The sequence below is a fragment of the Scyliorhinus torazame genome, chromosome 3, assembly GCF_047496885.1.
Source record: "Scyliorhinus torazame isolate Kashiwa2021f chromosome 3, sScyTor2.1, whole genome shotgun sequence".
NCBI lineage: Eukaryota > Metazoa > Chordata > Chondrichthyes > Carcharhiniformes > Scyliorhinidae > Scyliorhinus > Scyliorhinus torazame.
This window is the reverse complement of record NC_092709.1, coordinates 14576452-14598071: the sequence shown is the minus strand read 5'-3', so window position 1 is coordinate 14598071 and position 21620 is coordinate 14576452. Positions and strand designations below refer to the sequence as shown.

The following is a 21620-nucleotide window of genomic DNA, read 5'->3' as shown; positions in this document are numbered from 1 at the left end:
AACTGGACCAGGCAAATAAACTCTGTGGCTGCAAGAGCTGTTCAGAGGTTGGGAATCCGGTGATGTGCAACGCAACTCATCTCCTGGCTCTCGCAAACCTGCCTATAAGGTGCAAATCAGAAGTGTGATAAGACACTGTCCTGAGGAACTTCTGCCACCAGCATCCGAGATGATTGTCTTTCAACAACCGCGACCAGCTTCCTTGGTGCGACTCCAGTCAGTGGAGAGATCCCCTCCCCCCGCTTATTCCCATTCACTGCAATTTTGACAAGGTTCCTTGATGCCACACTCAATCAAATGCTGCCCTGATATCAAGGGATAGTCACTCTCACCTCACCTCTGGAGTGTAGCAATTGGGCCCATATTTGGACCAGGATTGTAATGAAGTCTGGAACTGAGTGATCCAGTTGGAGAGCTGCTCATCTCCCGGCTGCTTTCCTCGCTTTTGATTCACAGGTTCCCGGCCTCTTCAATTCTGATTTGTTACTGGTTTCCCTCTGAGCCAATAAGGGAAGTGCTGGAGCAAAGGTGTGACAACAGGAAGTAGATATGGCAAACAGGAAGTGCAGAAAACGCATTCTTGGATACAAGACTTTGTAGATACATTTCTCCACTGGTACTAAACAATATAAAATGGGCAGAATGCAGCGGCCTCCAAATTATTTTAACATGTGGGCTTCTACTATTTTGGAAACTGAATAAGCAAAGTAGTTATTTGACCAGAATGTGTCAGTTGTGCAGAACTTTCACTTAGAACAAAGAACAAAAAACAAAGAAAAGTACAGCACAGGAACAGGCCCTTCGGCCCTCCAAGCCTGTGCCGACCATGCTGCCGTCTAAACTAAAATCTTCTACACTTCCGAGGTCCATATCCCTCTATTCCCATCCTATTCATGTATTTGTCAAGATGCCCCTTAAACGTCACTATCGTCCCTGCTTCCACCAATTCCTCCGGTAGTGAGTTCCAGGCACCCACTACCCTCTGTGTAAAAACCTTCCCTCGTACATCTCCTCTAAACCTTGACCCTCGCACCTTAAACCTATGTCCCCTAGTAATTGACCCCGCTACCCTGGGAAAAAGCCTCTGACTATCCAATTATGCTGCTGATAATTTTGTATACCTCTATCAGGTCGCCCCTCAACCTCCTTTGTTCCAGTGAGAACAAACCAAGTTGATTCAACCTCTCCTCATAGTTAATGCCCTCCATACCAGGCAACATCCTGGCAAATCTCTTCTGCACCCTCTCTAAAGCCTCCACATCCTTCTGGTAGTGTGGTGACCAGAATTGAACACTATACTCCAAGTGTGGCCTAACTAAGGTTCTATAGAGCTGAAACATGACTTGCCAATTTTTATACTCAATGCCCCGGCAAATGAAGGCAAGCATGCCGTATGCCTTCTTGGCTACCTTCTCCACCTGTGTTGCCCCTTTCAGTGACCTGTGGACCTGTACACCAAGATCTCTCTGACTGTCAATATTCTTGAGGATTCTAACATCCACTGTATATTCCCTACCTGCATTAAACCTTCCAAAATGTATTACCTCACATGTGTCTGGATTAAATCTCCAAACGATCTAAATCTGCTGTATCCTCTGACAGTCCTCATCACTATTTGCAATTCCACCAACCTTTGTGTCGTCCGCAAACTTACTAATCAGACCAGTTACATTTTCCTCCAAATTATTTATATATACTCCGAACGGCAAAGGTCCCAGCACTGATCCCTGCGGAACACCATTAGTCGCAGCCCTCCAATCAGAAAAGCATCCCTCCATTGCTACTCTCTGCCTGCTATGACCTAGCCAGTTCTTGCCAGCTCACCCCTGATCCCATGTGACTTCACCTTTTGTACCAGTCTGCCATGAGGGACCATGCCAAAGGCCTTACTGAAGTGCATGTAGACAACATCCACTGCCCTACCTGCATCAATCATCTTTGTGACCTCCTCGAAAAACTCTATCAAGTTAGTGAGGCACGACCTCCCCTTCACAAAACCATGCTGCCTCTCGCTAATACGTCCACTTGCTTCCAAATGGGAGTAGATCCTGTCTCGAAGAATTCTCTCCAGTAATTTCCCTACCACTTACGTAAGGCTCACCGGCCTGTAGTTCCCTGGATTAACCTGAGGCAATAAGGACATAAATCAAAGAATCTTACACCTTACTCAAAAAAACAGCAAATTATTGCAGACTCCTGACCTGCAGGACATCCACTTTAACAAGTAAGTCAGCATCATTGTCTATTCTCTATGTTTTATTCTTTCCTGGGATATGGACCTCATTGGCATCGTCAGCATTTGTTGTCCATCCCTAATTACCCTTTGAGGGCCGCTAAGAGTCAGCCACGTTGCTGTGGGTCAGGAGTCACATGTAGGCCAGACCAGGCAAGGACAGCAGATTTCCTTCCCTAAAGGACGTTGGTAAGACAGATGAGATTTTACCACAGTGGATGATTGTTTCATGGTCACATGGCTGGGACTAGCTTTATACCCCAGATTTATTTTTGGATTAATTAATTGACTTTTTTTAATTACCCCAGTTGCCCCGGTGGGGAATTGAACCCGCGCCCACAGATCATTAACCTGGGCCTCTGCATAACAAGTCCAGTGACATTACCACCAGTCACCATCCCTCCCTCATACCTGGTCCTCAGATTTGTTTTAGCCGCAATGCTTTTACGTACCAGTCTGTCTCTTGTAGCTGCACGTGCAATTATAAGGCCTTCTCCTAATTTAGAGTTACTGGGCTGGGAGGGCGGTAGCAATGGTTGGTGCGGCATGCCGCCTCTGAGTGCCACCTTGTTGCAGCTCTCTTGTCCAAACTGGGCCCCCCTGTCCAGCAGCAAGGTAGTAATTGCAGGAGGAGGTTGCAATCATGGACTGGTGTTCCAGAGCAAGTAGTGCCTCGTGTCGCTTCCTTTGCTGCTTTGACTCAGTGAGTTGTTCAAATTTGATTCCTTTCACTGAACCTTTCCAGCATTGGAGGTTAACTCCCATTCTCAGTTCACAGTCCCTGAGTCTGGAGGTTGTGGGTTCAGGTTGTGATTATCCATGATCTAATCGACTGGTGGTTTAGGCTTGAGGTGTTGAGGAACTCCTCTTCCTAATATTTCTGGGAGTGCAAAGCACACCTGGAAAATCATACTTTTCATTCATACTTCCATTTCATTCTACAATAATAATCTTATTCTCTGGAACACCAGACTCTCAGACCTCCATTAGTTATGATTCACGTATCAATAATATCACCCTCAAGACAGTGCTGTGAATTTATGTTCCACTATCAGGTCTATTGGGTCTTCAGAGATGCTTTTCATTGTCAAATGAATCTGTTTACTTCTTTGAGGTGTCCCAAGCCTTTAGTGACAAGACTGTGAATTGGCAGTGAGAGCTGACAACTAATCCTTGACAGGTTAAACGGAAGGAATCAAATTTGAACAAGGGCTTCACAGGAATGAATTATGCTTCAGTGCACCAGAGCACAGCCGCAGGGGATTAAGTTCATCGTTGTGGATTGAAACCGCATTTTTGGTCCTTGTAGTTCCTCAGCGTGCCCACTGTTGGGGTCAAGTTTAACTTGGTGTAAATTGGGTCAGAAGGGGGTTGGTGGTCTTCCCACCCCACTAACCCACATGCAGCAGGCTTCTGTCCTTTTGAAAAGGGCAGACCTTCGGGAACATAAGCCTAGTTGCCTCAGACACTAGGAGCCTTTAAATATGCCAATTAGGATCCTTGGAGCCATGATTGCCATCTTAGGTTGGAAGTGCTCAGAGCATGGGATGTCCAGGCTCTGATCATTCCCACCAGCAATGGAGCCAAAGAGACTCCGCCAAAGATAAGTTGAAGATTATTCTTGTTAGAGAAGAGGAAGAAAAAGACTTGCATTTATATAGCACCTTTCATAAACTCAGGACATCCCCAAACACTTGCTCTTGCTCGACTGGTGCCGAGGGATAACATACATGCCGCTGAGCGAGGATGGATGCCACCTCGGTTTGGCGTCTCTTTCAAGAGGCAGCACTTCCAACAGTGCAGCATTACGTCTGTCCTGCGCTGGAGTGTCAGAGAGTTTTTAGCTGAAGTCGCAAGGTCTTAACACTTACACAGTGAGCTTGGCTTCATCAATGATCCGATGGGTAATGTCAAAAGCAAGACTTCCTACTGGGTTTGCGTTCGGGATTATTTCCCTTCTCTTCGAAGAGAAAGACAATCAAATCCATGGATGCAGTTAGCGACAGTGGATGGCAATAATTAAACGCTGACCGTATTGATCTTTAGCATTGAGAAGACCAGGTCGATAAGGTAGTTGAGAAAGATTGATTGCAATGTTACCCTGCCCGCTCTGCAAAGTAAGGATTGCAATTTCCATTCAATTATAAACACTCTGGTCTCTTTGACTCATTGATCCACAATGTGGTGAATAAATCTAGTGAAGATAAAGATAGGCAATGGGTCCAAGGGGAATGGAAAATCTGCCCCACCTATCATCCTGTCGTATCAATGCTCAATTGATGGAATATCGAAGCTTGAGTTGGTGAATGCAGAGCAAGTGCAGAGGCGATCGTAACACATTTTAAAATTCATTCATGGGATGTGGATGTTGCAGGCTGGGCCAGCATTTATTTCCCATCCCTAATTTCCCTTGAGAACCAAAAAATCCCTACAGTGCAGAAGGAGACCATTCAGCCCATCGAGTCTGCACCGACCCTCTGAAAGAGCACCTTACCGAGGCCCACTCCCCCGCCCTATCCCCGTAACCCCATCTGACCTGCACATGCCTGGGCACGAATGGGCAATTTTAGAATGACCAATCCAGCTAGCCTGTACATCTTTGGACTGTGGGAGGAAGCCGGAGAACCCAGAGGAAACCCACGCAGACACGTGGAGAATATGCAAACTCCACAAAGTCGCTCAAGGCTGGAAATGAACCAGATCCCTGGCGCTGTGAGGCAGCAGTGCTAACCATCGTGCCACCCTGCTGCATATGGAAGGTAGTGGTGAGTTGCCTTCTTGAACCAATGCACTCCTTAAGGTGCAGGTACACCCACCATGCTGTTAAGGATTTTGACCCAGCGACAGTGAAGGAACAGCGATATATTTCCAAGTCAGGAAGGTGGGTGACCTGGAGGGGAGCCTCAGGTGGTGGTTTTCCTAGTTATCACGGAATCACACAATGGCACAGTGCAGAAGAGGCCCTTCGGCCCATCGAGTCTGCACCGACACATGAAAGGCATCTGACCTGCCTACCTAATCCCATTTGCTAGCATTTGGCCCAAAGCCTTGAATGTTATGCCAAGTCCTCATCCAAGTACTTTTTAAAGGATGTGAGGCATCCCGCCTCTACCACCCTCCCAGGCAGCGCGTCCCAGATCATCACCACTCTCTAGGTGAAAAGGATTTTCCTCAAATCCCCTTTAACCTCCCGCCCCTCACCTTGAACTTGTGTCCCCCTCGTAACTGACCCTTCAACTAAGGGGAACAGCTGCTCCCTATCTAACCTGTCCATGCCCCTCATAATCTTGTCCACCTCGATCAGGCCGCCCCCTCAGTCTTCTCTGCTCCAGCGAAAACAACCCAAGTCTATCCAACCTCACTTCTTCATAACTTAAATATTCCATCCCAGCCACATCCTGGCGAATCTCCTCTGCACCCCCTCCAGTGCAATCACATCCTTCCTATAATGTGGTGACCAGAATTGCACACAGTGCTCCAGCTGTGGTTCTCAACTCCATCATGACCTCCCTGCTTTTGTAATCCATGCCTCGATTGATAAAGCAAGAAGTCTTACAACACCAGGTGAGTGACCTGATGAAGGAGCCATTCTCTGAAAGCGAGTGATTCCAAATAAACCTGTTGGACTTTAACCTGGTGGTGTAAGACTTCTTACTGTGCCCACCCCAGTCCAACGCTGGCATCTCCACATCATCGATTGATAAAGGCAGGTGTACCATATGCCTTCTTCACCACACTACTAACCTGCCCTTCTGCCTTCAGAGATCGATGGGCAAAGACGCCAAGGTCCCTTTGTTCCTCGGAACTTCCCAGTGTCAGGTCATTCATTAAACACTTTGTCAAATTACTCCTTCCAAAGTGTATCACCTCACACTTTTTAGGGTTAATTTCCATCTGCATTTCTGCCCACGTGACCATACCGTCTCTATCTTACAGTAACCCAAGACATTCAACCTCACTTTTACCACCCAGCCAATCTTTGTGTCATCACAAACTTGCTGATCCTACCCCCACACATAGTCATTTATGTTGTTTATATAAATGACAAATGATAGGGGACCAGCACAGATCCCTGTGGTACACCACTGGCTTCCAGTCACTAAAGCAGCTGTCTGTCACCACATCTAAGCCAATTCTGAATCCACCTTATCAAATTACCCTTTAGCCTATGTGCATTTGTCTTTTTTATATGTCTCCCATATGCACCTTGTCAAAGGCTTTGCTGAAATCCATGTAAACCACATCAACTGCACTACCCTCATCTACACACCTGGTCACATGCTCAAAAAATTCAATCAAATTTGTTGGGCATGACCTCCCTCTGACAAAGCCATGCTGACTATTCCTGATCAAATCATGCCTTTCCAAGTGGATATAGATTCTCTCCTTCAGAATTTTCTCCATCAGTTTCCGTACAACTGATGTGAGGCTCACTGCTCTGTAGTTCCCGGGTCTGTAGTTATCTGCTGCCTTTTCATCAGTGTTTTTCAAACTTGTTTTCCCGGGACCCACTTTTACTATCCGGTCGACCTTCACGACCCACGCCGCCGACCTTCGCGACCCACACCAGCCAACATTTGTAACACAGCCTTTTTGCTTACCTTTAATGTGACAGGTGAGCCTGTTTGGTCCTCACAATCTCACTCCAATTAGGTTCACAGGAGGATAGAGCAATGCGCTTATCAGTTGCAGAGCTCAGCTGGTTCCTTTGTGCCGTCTTCATCTTTGTGAGAACGGAAAATCCAACATCGCACATGTAGATCGTTGTAAAGGGAAATAGCAACAAAATGCTTGTTTTACTCAGCACTGGGGAGGCTACTCCAGAATACTGACAGACTCGTGGACTTGTGTGTTTTTAATGTGCTGTCACATGAGGCGCAGATGTTCAGTCTCCTCATTTGGAGTCAGTTGCAAGTTAATAATTAACTCTGGGGTCTCAAAATCAAGGGGATCTTTCACCCACCACTTCTCTTTCAAAATCTGAAACTTCTCTTATGGGAAGTAGCGACAAAAACTGTTGATCTGTGCAGCCATGTGGGATTGAATAAGGCTTGCCAGTCTGTTGACAGTTCCCTTACTTTGATGTGGCATAGGAGTGTGGGGAACATATAGTAGTTTTGGCTTTATACTCACACATGCCAAATTTTCAGTTACTTTTGGAAAGCATCTATTTCTTCATCGTGCCAAAAGCAATCATTATCCTTCCCTTGCAATTTGAGGTTCAGTTTATTTTGAATTGAAAAGATGTCTGCAAGGTAAGACATAGTTTCATCATCAAACAAATCAGCAGAGGGGACGATTTCTGAAGGAGGAAAGCGTGGATTTCACACCTCAGTTTGTAAGCTGTGTCGACCACCTGACCCCTTGGCAGCCAACGTACCTCTCTGTGGAACAGTAAATGTGGGTCCTCGGCCCCCATATCAGAACACAGAATCTTGAAAAGCCTGGTTTTGAGTGCGCTGCATTTAATGAAATTCACAACTTTCACAATTCCTTTCAACACCACTGCAAGATTGGATAGAATTCCTTTCAATGCCAGTGCCTCACATTGAACAAAACAACGTTCCAAACAATGTCCTGACCAGCTGCCTCCTTAATCCTTGTTATAACTCTGCTGTTTTCCCCAGTCATGTTGGCTGCCGCATCGCTTGAGATTCCTCTGCAATGAACCAAGTCGAGCCCCGATTTTTTAAAGATAAAAGTATTCAATGCTTCAAAAAGCTGTGCACTAGTCATGCTAGTTGGTAACACCAGGCAGCACAGCAAATCCTCAACCGAAACATACCTAACGTAAACTCGCAAGGTCACACAATCTGGAATGTCTGTACTTTCATCCAGTTGTATTGAGAACTCCTGTGCTGACTTTAAACGAGAAATAAGCTGGCCTTCTAAATTCTCAGCAATATCACAAATTCAGGGAGCCACTGTGTTATCACGAAGTGGGATGCATTCAGTTTTTCAGCCGACCTCTCATCTAGGACCGTACAAGCCATGTCCAATGCGGCAGGGAGAATTAATCTCTCTGTGACAGTGTGGGGCATTTTCTCTTTAACTACACGATAAGCTACCATGTGAGGCTATGCTTCGTCGTTCAGTGTTACATTTCTGCCAAGAACCTCAGTTGATGAGTTAAGTTCTCGCTGTATCCTTTGAAAAAAAATCAAGAAGTGCGTCCTCAAACTCGCCATGCGTTGTCTTCAAATGTCTTTGAAGTTTTGAGGGTTTTAGACTTTCATTTGCCAGTACTTCCCTGCACATAACACACATGGGCTTTGCATCCTGATTTGCATCGGCACAATCAACAAAGGTTAGGTGGATTGGCCATGCTAAATTGCCCCTCAGTGTCCCAAGGTTAATTTGGGTTATGGGGATAGGGTGGGGGAGTGGGCCTCGGTGGGCTGCTCTTTCAGAGGTTTGGTGCAGACACAATGGGCTGAATGGCCTCCTTCTGCTTTGCAGTGATTCTATGATTCTATGAAAAGATTTAATTTTGTTGCTTTGTTTTGAAAGTCAGCTTGGGTGTCTTCCCTTCCCACACGCTTTGAAATGATAATGTTATTGACCCATAACAGGAGCCGTGAAGATCAGTGGCCTTGATTCGTCAAACAAATAAGAGATTGTAAAAGCAAATTACTACGGATGCTGGAATCTGAAACAAAAACAGAAAATGCTGGACATACTCAGCAGGTCTGACAGCATCTGTGGAGAGAGAGAACGGAGATAACGTTTTGAGTCTGGATGATTCTTTGTCAAAGCAAAGAGCTTGTCAGAGCTTTGACAAAGAGTCATCCAAATAAGAGACTGAGTTGTCTATTATATGGAATAAAGCAGGGTAACAGGTCATTAGAAGGAGCACATCAAAGTATTGGAAAGGGCGCAATAAAGGATTAACTGCCCCTTAGTAGTATATAATCCCTCACGGTCTTTCCATGTTACCAGCCCGCTTTTATAGAATAATAGAATCATACAGCTCAGAAAAGCCCCTTCAGCCCATCGAGTCTGCACCGACAATAACTACCCTTAATCTCACGCTAATCCCATTTACCTGCACTTGTCCCGTATCGTTCAATGTGATGGTGATTCAAGTGCTCATTCAAGTGTTTTTTAAAGGTTGTGAGGTTTCCGGCCTCCACTACCTTCCCAGGCCGGGCATTCCAGATTCGCAACACCCTCTGAACGAAATAAATATTTTCTCAAATCCCCTCGGACCTTCATGCCCTCACCCTGAAACTATGTCCCCTTGTGATTGACCCCTCAACCAAGGGGAACAGCGCCTTCCTATTTACCCTGTCCAAACCCTCGTAATCTTATACACTTCAATCAGATCCCCCCTCAGCCTTCTCTGCTCGAAAGTTAACAATCCAAACCTATGCAGTCGCTCCTTATCGTTCAGATATTCCATCCCAGGCAACATCCTGGTGAATCTCCTCTGCAATTAGTTCCTTGCTGTAGTGCGGTGACCAGAACTGCACCCAGTACTCCAGCTGTGGCCTAACCAACGATCTGTACTGCCCCAAAATAACCTCCTTGCTCTTATATTCTGACATTCTGATTTCTCCCTCTATGTACCAGAACAGGCGCCGGAATGTGGCGACTAGGGGCTTTTCACAGTAACTTCATTGCAGTAAGTCTACTTGTGACAATAAAGATTATTATTATATTCTATGCTATGACTGATAAGGGCTTAAGCCCCATATGCCTTCTTAACTACCCTATTGACCAGCTCTGCCACCTTCAAGGATCTATGGATAAGTACGCCAAGATCCATCCATTCTTCTAAGTTACCTAGTGTCCTGCCATTCATTACGTAAACAAAATTAGCTGTTCTCCAGTCCTCTGGCGCTTCCCGTGGCCAGAGAAGAATTAAAAATATGTGACAGAGCCCGTGCAATTTCCTGCCTCTCCTTCCACAGCAGCCCGGGATGCAATTCATCTGGTCCTGGGGCTTTGTCTATGTTTAAGCCCATCAAAGCCACCAACACCACCTCGCTTCCTATGGCAAACTGCTCAAGGTTAGGGCTGCACGGTGGCGCAGTGGGTTAGCCCTGCTGCCTCACGGCGCCGAGGTCCCAGGTTCGATCCTGGCTCTGGGTCACTGTCCGTGTGGAGTTTGCACATTCTTTCCGTGTTTGGGTGGGTTTCACCCCCACAACCCAAAGATGTGCAGGGTAGGTGGATTGGCCATGCTACATTGCCCCTTAATTGGAAAAAATGAATTGAGTACTCTAAACTTTTTAAAAAACATTTTTTAAACTGCTCAAGGTTTTCACAGTCCCATTTCCTGAATTCTGTACCTACACCCGCCTCCTGAGTGAAGACCAATGAGAAACATTCATTTAACACCCTAGAAATGTCCTGCGGTTTTGCACACAGATTGCCCACTTGGCCTCTAAAAGGCCTACTCTTTCCCTGGTTAACCTCTTCCCCTTAATGTATTTATGGAATAACTTAGGGTTCTCCCTAATCTTATTCACAAATTCTTTTTTATGCCCCTTTATTTTCTCCCTAATTGTTTTCTTAAGTTCCCTTTTGCACTTCTTATATTCCTTTAGGGTCGCAGTTGAATTTCTCTGTTCAACCTGCCACGTCTGTCGAGGCCAGTGAGGCTAGTTCATTGAAGTGGACCCTCCTGAACTGGCATTAGCTATGGACCACTCGATTACCCAAAAATATGCCAAGCCTGTAGTTGGGCTACAGAGGTCCAGGAGGACCCGGAGTCTCCAAACTCATTGGACTCTTGATGGACTCTCTTTCCTTGGTTGTCATTGTTTTGGGGTAGTGTGTTAAAGGACTATGGCGGGAGCGATGTGGTGGTGTGGCCCCTTTAAGGGGGTGGGTCCGTGGAGCACGTGACCGGCTCAGGGCCTACCTGCGGGAGCACGTGAACCCCAGTCAATTTGGAGTTTGCACGGGGCCCTGGGAGCAACACCCTGGGCAGTGTGGACCAGGGAGATGCAGTACAAAGACCTGGGGTCGGATTCTCCAATCCTGCGGCTATTTCCTCAGGATCCCTCTGGTCTTACAACCAGAACGCCGGTGCCCCCCTGCCCCCCCCCCCCCCCAACGATCCTCCGTCCGGTAGGGGGCTAGCAGCCATGCAGCGTAAAGCTCCCGGCTTTACCTGGGGATACGGTCGGAGACTGGACAAGCCCGTGCCTCCTGTTGCAACCGTGGCGTGCAACTTGGCGCCAGCCACGTGCGGGACTGGCCTGCCAAAAACTGCTCCCCCCGTAACCAGCATCGCCACCCTCCACCAGTCCCCCCAGCCGCCACCGAAGCCCTTCCTTCCAGCAGAATGCACCCCCCGCCCCCCGACTGTGGTGGTGTTGGACTCAGTCCGCAGCCGCCACGCGAGGTCCCCGAACGGTATGAGCACACATGTCCCATGCCATCGGGGACTCGGCTCATCGGGGGGCGGAGCACCGGGGGGGGGCCTCAGGTGACGCCCTGAGGCCGTCTGTACGGCGTGCGGCATGCTGACCGAGTATGCTGTTTTGTAGGGGGCGCGACATCGCAAAAACGGCGCTGCCCACGATTCTGCCATAAACGGGGATTCTCCAGCCGATCGCCGAACGCGATTTTGGCGTCGACAATCGGAGAATCCAGACCCTGGTGTTCCATGCCTGTTATCGAATTGCTTTTTCCGTTCATCCACAAACACCTTTGTTTATTACTGAAAGCCTTCAGTGTATGTCTCCAGCCACCACACAAAGCAACAAAATAAAATCTTTTCTTTTACACAGTCACAGGATATCGCTGGCAAGGTTAGCAATTATTGCCCATCCCTAGTTACTCTTAAGAAGCTGGTAATGAGACATCCTATGAGCTGCAGCAGTCCGTTTTCTTCAAATCTCTGTCCAGGCCTCCATTTTTGTCACAGTTCCAGGCGTAACCCTCAAATTTGTTACAATCTAGTCAGGGGCCAGGAACATTTTTTCAAAGTGGACGAAATTTTAAATTCCAGTTACTTACTAAGGGAATAAGATTCCCGAGTTTTAAACAAACGGAAGAAATTTCATTATAGAAAGATCATCAAAGGAAGTAGTCAGTGGTTCATCTTATGCGCCAACAGAATTGACTATGTGGTAAATATGAATTAACAGCCAGACTGTGGTTGAATACACCACAAATTTCAACCTGAATTTCTCAGCCACCCACCCAGACAACAGTGACCACTGTGAGTCGCAAACTGCTTTCAAAACTCTGCTTTCCTCACCATGGATTTCAGCTCATCTTCTTCCAAGATCGCCAGCTGGCGGTATGTTCTACTCCACCTGAGTTCCATGGATATAATCCTCGCCCAAAAGCCGCACCATTCCATATCTCTCTGAAATCTGTTCTTGGCTCCAAAAATCCTTGGTCTCTTTTCCAGATGAACTGACTTACCACCGAGATTGCATCCCCCTGTGACGGGCAGGCTACACTCCAAACACAGGCACAGTCCCAGCTCTCAGTCACGCTGCTGCCAACATCTGCTCCTGGGCTTCTCTGAGTCCAGGCTCCACTGCAGCCTGGTGCAATCCCTGCTCCTGGGTTTACTTGAGCCCCAACTCTTAGCAATATGGAGCTAACGGCTCCCAGGGTTTCTCCCTCACCAGCATGGAGCTAACTTCAGCTGAGTGGAGCCGACGTACCTCTTTGTCTGCTCCCCAGAGACTACTGTTCACCCGAACGGATCTGTGACCTTTTTGTTTTTAACCGTTTTCAAAATCTACCAACTGGGTTCTGCCCCTATTCCTAGGCAGCCTTCACATGTATCCAAGCTGTGTACATTCTGCACCTAACACTTTATAATTTCCAGTTAACCAAAGTTCAACCCTGGTGTCAACTCTAGCTCCATCTACAAGTTTGCTGATGATACGACCATAGTGGGCGTCTGGATCTCAAAAAACGACGAGTCAAAATACAGGAGGGAGATAGAGAACCTAGTGGAGTGGTGCAGCGACAACAATCTATCCCTCAATGCCAGCAAAACTAAAGAACAAAGAACAAAGAAAAGTACAGCACAGGAACAGGCCCTTCGGCCCAACAAGCCCGTGCCGACCATGCTGTCCATCTAAACTAAAATCTTCTACACTTCCTGGGTCCGTATCCCTCTATTCCCATCCTATTCATGTATTTGTCAAGAGGCCCCTTAAATGTCACTATCGTCCCTGCTTCCACCACCTCCTCCGGTAGCGAGTTCCAGGCATCCACTACCCTCTGTGTAAAAAACCTGCCTCGTACATCTCCTCTAAACCTTGCCCCTCACACCTTAAACCTATGTCCCCTAGTAATTGACCCCTCTACCCTGGGGAAAAGCCTCTGACTATCCACTCTGTCTATGCCCCTCATAATTTTGTAGACCTCTATCAGGTCGCCCCTCAACCTCCGTTCTTCCAGTGAGAACAAAGCGAGTTTATTCAACCTCTCCTCATAGCTAATGCCCTCCATACCAGACGTCATCCTGGTAAATCTCTTCTGCACCCTCTCTAAAGCCTCCAAATCCTTCTGGTAGTGTGGCGACCAGAATTGAACACTATACTACAAGTGACGCCTAACTAAGGTTCTATACAGCTGCAACATGACTTGCCAATTCTTATACTCAATGCCCCAGCCAATGAAGGCAAGCATGCCGTATGCCTTCTTGACTACCTTCTCCACCTGTGTTGCCCCTTTCAGTGACCTGTGGACCTATACACCTAGATCTCTCTGACTTTCAATACTCTTGAGGGTTCTACCATTCACTGTATATTCCCTACCTGCATTAGACCTTCCAAAATGTTAGACCTTCCAAAAGAGCTGGTCATTGACTTCAGAAAGCAAAGTACTGTACACACCCCTGTCAGCATCAACGGGGCCGAGGTGGAGATGGTTAGCAGTTTCAAATTCCGAGGGGTACACACCTCCAAAAATCTGTCCTGGTTAACCCACGTCGACGCTACCACCAAGAAAGCGCAACAGCGTCTATACTTCCTCAGGAAACTAAGGAAATTTGGCATGTCCACATTAACTGTTACCAACTTTTACAGATGCACTATAGAAAGCATCCCATCTGGCTGCATCACAGCCTGGTATGGCAACTGCTCGGCCCAAGACCGCAAGAAACTTCAGAGAGTCGTGAATACAGCCCAGTCCATCACACAAACCTGCCTCCCATCCATTGACTCCATCTACACCTCCCGCTGCCTGGGGAAAGCGGGCAGCATAATCAGAGACCCCTCCCACCCGGCTTACTCACTCTTCCAACTTCTTCCATCGGGCAGGAAATACAAAAGCCTGAGAACACGCACAAACAGACTCAAAAACAGCTTTGTCCCCACTGTTACCAGATTCCTTTGCAACCCTCTTATGGATTGACCTGATTAACACTACACCCCTGTGCAAGTCACCCGATGCCAGTGTTATCTAGTTACATTGTGTACCTTGTGTTGCCCTATTATGTATTTTCTTTTATTCCCTTTTCTTCTCATGTACTTAATGATCTGTTGAGCTGCTCGCAGAAAAATACTTTTCACTGTACCTCAGTACGCGTAACAATAAACAAATTCATTCATCCATCCATCCTGGCCAATATTTATCCCTCGATCAACATCACAAAATCTGATTATCTGGTCATTAGCGCAGTGTCATTTGTGGGAGCTTGCTATGCCAAATCGCCTGCTGTGTTTCCTACATTACAACAGTGACTCCACTTCAAAAGTGCTTCAATGGCTGTGAAGCGCTTTGGCACGTCTTGAGGTGGTAAAAGGTGCTATGTAAATGCAATTTCCTTCTATTGGGCACAATATGAAGCTGTGATAAGTGAGTACCATGCATCAACCTGCACTAAAATAAGGTATAACGGGAGAGTTGAGACTCAAAATATCCTGGTTTAATAAACTTTAAATATCATGACATAAAGTAGCGTGGGAGGGTAAAGTAATGGTTGTGTCCAGCAGCTCAGTTTGGTTCATTAACATATGATTTAAACATACTTCTAGTAGTAACAATTTACTATTTTCTTCACACATTATTCACCAGAAAACATGCATTCAAGCATTAAACAAAATAATTTGTCTGCAACATAAGTTCACTTGTAAAAGGCTCCACTTTTGTTAACTCTAACTCAACTTGACACACCAGGCAAAAGACAATCTGTAAAATGGGATCAGTATTGACCCTTTCAAGCATACCTGACCTTTTCCAATGCAATTCAATTGGGATGGATTAAAATGCATGACATGACTAAAAATAACCCCGAAATCTGCTGCTTCAGCCGGTAGGAGATGAAGAAACCCAATCATTCAACTTTTGCTGGATAAATATAGGAGCTGAATCAGTCTACGCAAAATACATTCTCGGTGAGGTTACCAAAGTACAAGTATGGAAAACAAATACCCCATTTTCCTGCTTTCTCTAAGGTACATTTTCATAGCGCACACAGGCCAAGGATAGGGACAGAGCATTGTCTGCCCTGAAATCCCTTTAACATAAAAACAAAAGGATGATGCCATTCAGCCCTTCCATTTGTTCTACCATCAGTCAAATTCCGATCATTCTCTTCCTCAATTCCACTTCAAGCTTTTGCTGCATATTCTTTGGTACATTTACTTAACAAAAATCTATCAGTCTCAGTTTTGAAAATTGAAAATGTGCCGCCCCTTCCTCTGACATGTCTTGACATTCAATGGCAATACCATTGTTGATTCCCCACTATCAACATCCTGGGGGTTATCTTTGGACGGAAATTTAATGAACCAGCCATGCAAATACTGCGGCTACAGGAGTTAATTAGAGGTTGGGAACCCCACAATGCATAACTCACATCTGACTCTCCCTCCCCAAAGCCTGTCCACCATCTACAAGGCACAAGTCAGGAGTGTGATGGAATACTCTCCACTTGCCTGGATGAGTGCAGCTCCAACAATATTTAGGAAACTAAACACCATCTAAAACATGGCAGCCCATCCACAAAATGAAACATTCTCTCCCTCCACCATTGGTGCACCACCATCTACAAGATGTACCGCACCAACTCACCAAGACTCCTTCTATGGCACCTTCCAAATGTGAGACCTCTACCACCTCGAAGGACAAGTACAGCCAATGCAAGGGGGCACCACCACCTGCAAGCATTCTTCCAGGTCCCGCACCATCCTGACTTTGAAATATGTCACTGGGTTAAAGTCCTGAAACTCCCTCCTGAACAGCACGGTGGTTGTACCTACACCACATGGGCTGCAGCAGTTCAAGAAGGCAGCTCACCACCACCTTCTCAAGGGCAATAAATGCTGGCCTTTCCAACACTGTTCACATCCCAGGAAAGAATAAAATAAAAGGTTTTAAGGATTGTGGTTTCCTGTGGGTTGGCATTCAACGAAAAGGGTCACTTTAGTGCTATGGAGATGCACCCGACTTGAAAGTAAATGTGATTGTCTTGGAGCATATACCAAAAGCAAAGCTGTGATTCTCGGGCAAACCACAATCTTATGCTGATCCAACTAATTTGACACAGCCCAGATCATTGAATCTGCCTTCTTGTGACCCATGTACTGGGTATTTAGAAGAATGCAGGGAAGTTATCCCCAGTATTGGCCAATATTTATCCCATAACCAACATAATCTGGTCATTATCACAATGCTGTGTGTAATTTGGCTGACATGTTTCTTACAACAATGACTTCAAAAAGTACCTAATTGGCAACGAAAGCCTTCAACCTGTAAAGAATAATGACGGCATGCATGGGTACGATAAAAGATCATTTTACAAGTGCCATCGTTATGGAATGTAAAGCAAGATATGGTGACAAACGATGGTCATGGCATGGACTGTCACCCATTTGGCCAGAAACTGTTTTGAATCTTGCCACACGCTTTTTTCTTTTTCATTCACCCATTGGTTAGCATATTGAGTGATGCCCTACAGAAATGCAACAGAGAGCTGTAACTCAGTGCTGGGCTATCGATGTGGGGGGGGAGGAGGTACTCCTTTTTAACTATCCTTTGCTACCTTGGGGCAGCACGGTAGCATTGTGGATAGCACAATTGCTTCACAGCTCCAGGGTCCCAGGTTCGATTCCGGCTTGGGTCACTGTCTGTGCGGAGTCTGCACATCCTCCCCGTGTGTGCGTGGGTTTCCTCCGGGTGCTCCGATTTCCTCCCACAGTCCAAAGATGTGCAGGTTAGGTGGATCGGCCATGAGAAATTGCCCTTGGTGTCCTAAATTGCCCTTAGTGTTGGGTGGGGTTACTGCGTTATGGGGATAGGGTGGAGGTGTTGACCTTGGGTAGGGTGCTATTTCCAAGAGCCGGTGCAGACTCGATGGGTCAAATGGCCTCCTTCTGTACTGTAAATTCTATGATAATCTTGCCTCATGATATGGGAGTCCTCGTGTGTACATCACAAAAAGCTAGCATGCAAGTTCAGCAGCTAGTAAGGAAGGCAAATATTAGCCTTTATTTCAAAGGGAATGGAGTAAGAAAATAGGGAAGTCTTGCTAAAACTATACAAGGTAATAGACCTTGGAATACTGTCAAAAGTTTTGGTCCCTTATCTAAGGAAAGATATACTCACATTGGAGGCAGTCCAGAGAAGGTTCACGAGATTGATCCCGGGTATGGAGGGGTTTTCTTATGAGGAGAGGTTGAGTAGGTTGGGCCTGTACTTATTGGAGTTTAGAAGAGTGAGAGTCGACCTTATTGAGACATATAGGATTCTGAGAAAGCTTGTCTGCATAAATGCTAAGAGGTTGTTTCCCGTAGTGTTAGAGTCTAGGATCGGAGGGCAGAATCTCAGAGTAAGGGGCAACCATTTAAGACAGAGACGAGGAAGAATTTATTTTTTCTAAGGGTAGTGAATCTGTGGAATTCTTTACCGCAGTGAGTTGTAGAGGCTGGACCGTTAAGTATGTTGAAGGCTGAGACAGATTTTTAATCAGTGAGAGCAATCAAGGGTTATGGGATAAGGTTGGAAAGTGAAGTTGAGGATTATCAGATCAATGATGATCTCATTGAATGGCAGAGCAGACTCCGTCAGCCAAACAGCCTCATTCTGCTCCTATGTTTTATGTTCTAAAGGTGCCAGGTCTAATCCGCATGTTCCTTATGGCTACAGCATGCGCCTTACAGCCAAAGGTTCACTTCTAAAATCAAAATTGCCCACCAGTTCTACGGAAAGTGGGCGGGTGGAGAGATTCCAAGAGAGGTTTGATCCCTTTCATTCCCAGGCTTGTGGTGTGACTTTGACACTCTAATCACTGTTTTCTCTCTTCGACAGGACGATAAAGAGATTGACCTGGAGCATCTCCACAGGCGGGTTAACAGCCTCTGCACGGACGATGACAGCCCCCACAAACAGTTTTCCACCTCGTCCATTGACCTGACCCCGCTGGAGGTGGATACCATCCCGACGCGGCAAGCTCTCGAGCAGATCAGTGACTTCAGAAACACTCACATCACCACCACCACCTTCATACCGGAGCAAATCCAGACTATAAGCCGCAGCCTGTCCGCGAAAGCCGCCTCGGGCTTCTCATTCGGGCCAATGCCTGACCATCGAACTGGCCCCTTCCGAAGCAGGGCACCGAATGGTGGCTTCTTCCGGAGTCCTATCAAAACCATGTCCTCCATCCCCTACCAGCCAACTCCCTCAGCTGCCTACAGCCTCAACAATGACCCTGACCGAGGCACCTCCATATGAAGGCCTCACCTTACCTTCTTTTTCTCCAATCGGGACTCAGTTTGTGAGACGATAGATTTCATGGTAGTTCTTCTAACCTTGGACGTAACTTTCTTTGTGTTTTTTTTTTAAAAGGTGGGGGTGGGAGGGTGGTTGTCAGGACCTTAGTTACAGCTTTCTCAAATATAACCGCAATAACTCCAGCCTGTTTGACGCAAGTATGTTCATTCCTGCTGCATTTGACTCCAAGGCTTTTCCTGCTGACAGATTCATGTGTTATTTCATACTGGACCAAAGGCACAACCTGCTATTAAAAATTAGGAACATTCAGGCCGCAAGTTCAGGAATGCTATATTTTATAGGGTACATATATACAAAGCCATCCATGTGATTGTAGAGATATTTCCTGTTGCAAAAAAAAAAATTAAATATGACGCGTGTGTGTGGTGGTCCCAGCATAATTTTATTTTAGACAATGGTGAAAGCTTTGGAAGGTTCTGTCCTGATGCAAATGTTTTCTAATGTACAGTTTTAGGGTAAATCTGCAGTGTTCCGACAAGGCCAGTTTGGCGCTGATGAATCGCCCTATTCTCTGAGGTGAACTTCAGTTCACATCTGCTCTTGCTGCTGGAGGAAGTAAAAATGCCAATATGTACTTCTGAACTTGGATATCTTTTGTTCAAATGCTGCTTTATAATAATGCTTTGAGACAGCCAGTGACGAGCACTATCTCTGTAGACTAGTCGTACACAGTTCGGTTAAGTTAACTGCCAGAATATAGAGTTATGTTTTAGCAACCTCATTAGAGGATCGTAGAAATTTTGGCGGAGGTGCATTTAAGTTTTTTGTTTTTAAAAAGCCAGCATAATTAATAATTTTGTTACTAATGACAGCCAGTGGAAAATGCGAACATGCAAAGATTTAACAAGAAGAAATCCGGATGAAGGTTCATCTCATTGAATAGAGATAGAAGTGAACAATCATACACTCATTGCAGCACAAAAAGGGGGCCCTTTATGCCTGTGGCGGCTCTCTGCAAGAATCTCTCCAGTTCGTTCCAGTGCCCTGCTCCCCTTACCCACCCCCCGCAAAAAGCCTGGTAAAATATCTCCCATTCAAACATGTATCCAATTACTGTTGAATGTGGCCTTAACTTTATTAACAGAATAACAAATCAAACTACAGAAGTCTCTTGGCAATTATTCAGCTAATCAAATGGAGAGTCCTGACCCTAAAATAACTGGAGACAATGAGATGGAATATAAATCGTCGCTTGTATCGTCAAAAAACAAATACACAAGGTAAGGTATCTATCACACAAAATTCTTAATTCATTTGGTCGATGAGAAAGTTGAGCCATTTGGATATACAATAATAATAATCTTTATTAGTGTCACAAGTAGGCTTACATTAGCACTGCAATGAAGTCACTGTGAAAATCCCCTAGTCGCCACACTCCGGCGCCTGTTCGGGTACACCGAGGGAGAATTCAGAATGTCCAATTCACCGAACAAGTACGCAGCTTATGGGAGGAAACCGGAGCACCTGGAGGAAACCCACTGAGCAGCCACTGGAACTTTGTGCATCCATCTAAATGCAAGTGAAGCATTTTGTGGGCGAAAACACTCGACTAAGGGAAGGTTAGCCAGGCTGACATTGAGAGACAGGTGACCCTCAGAGGCATTTTGTGTTTTTTTTTGCCCTTTAAGTTGCAGCTTGAAGCGGTTGGGTAGCAGTAATCTAGCAGTAGTCCAATTGTAACTTTAATATAGTTTGCAACCCAAGTTGAGATCCGCTCGTGAGAAACGAGAAAAGACGACAGAGGCAGGGGACTGCAGCGCCACTTTTCACAAGCAGCTGTCTTTTAGAAACACTTTGTCAACAAAAAAAACAGATGATTGATGAGAGATAGGTGGCGAGTTTTCCTTACCTTTATTAAAAGACTATTTTTGTTAAGAAAAAAAATCGAAAAAGCGGTAGGTAGAAAGCAGCTACGTTTTCTTTCTTCTGTGTTTGATATCATCATTCAGTGTGATTTAACTCGGACTCACTAACAATCTGAGAACAAACAAACAACAAAATGGCTCATGGCTGTTCCTTCTGAACTCCTCGTGTTCAGCACAACTGGACTCATATATAGAAGTTATATATTTTGATGCTAATTCCTCTCTTTTACCTGTTTTGAAATAGCGTCTGACATAGTTACATTCCTGGTTTGTAAAATACAATGTTGACAGTGTCTGACTGCGCACGTTTTTACCATGGAAGACAGTTAGAAGAAGAGGGCAAGTTAGTGGAAGCATGCCCAATTTGTGGAAACGTTGTAACACTCAAGTTTCAGATCAAAGTATCGTTCGGGATTTTCATTTGGACGCACTATATAGGGACGAGCCAGATTACAATAATTTACTGGGTTGGAAAAAGGAACCATAGTTAACCATAAACAGTATTTATAGGCCTATTTTGATGTAAGTGTCGTATATAAAGAACACTTTTTTCTGGGTGGGTGGGTGGGCGGGAAGGGGGGCCTCGTTTGCAAGTGACAAAGCTTTATGTGTATTATTTGTCTAATAAAATTGTTTCCTTTTCTTGCATGGTCTTTTATTCATTATTTGAAATCATTACAGGATACGGTATCATGGAAATGGTCCCACAGGGGTCGCCAATGCCCCCAGCACTGTCTTGAAAGGCACAGAAATTACAAGTTAATAATAATAATCCTTATTAGTGTCACACGTAGGCTTACATT

General features: G+C 45.7%; 1 protein-coding gene across 2 annotated transcripts in view; it reads left to right on the top strand.

Moving 5' to 3' along the window:
• Nucleotides 1–19313, top strand: part of grid2 (glutamate receptor, ionotropic, delta 2) — a 1370357-nt gene extending 1351044 nt beyond the window's left edge. For both annotated transcript variants that reach the window (XM_072495324.1, XM_072495323.1), the window contains one exon: nucleotides 18470–19313. In XM_072495324.1, the coding sequence (XP_072351425.1) occupies nucleotides 18470–18892 (423 nt within the window). In that variant the 3' untranslated portion in view covers nucleotides 18893–19313. The remainder of the gene's footprint in view (nucleotides 1–18469) is intronic.
• The last annotated feature ends 2307 nt before the right edge of the window (nucleotides 19314–21620 follow it).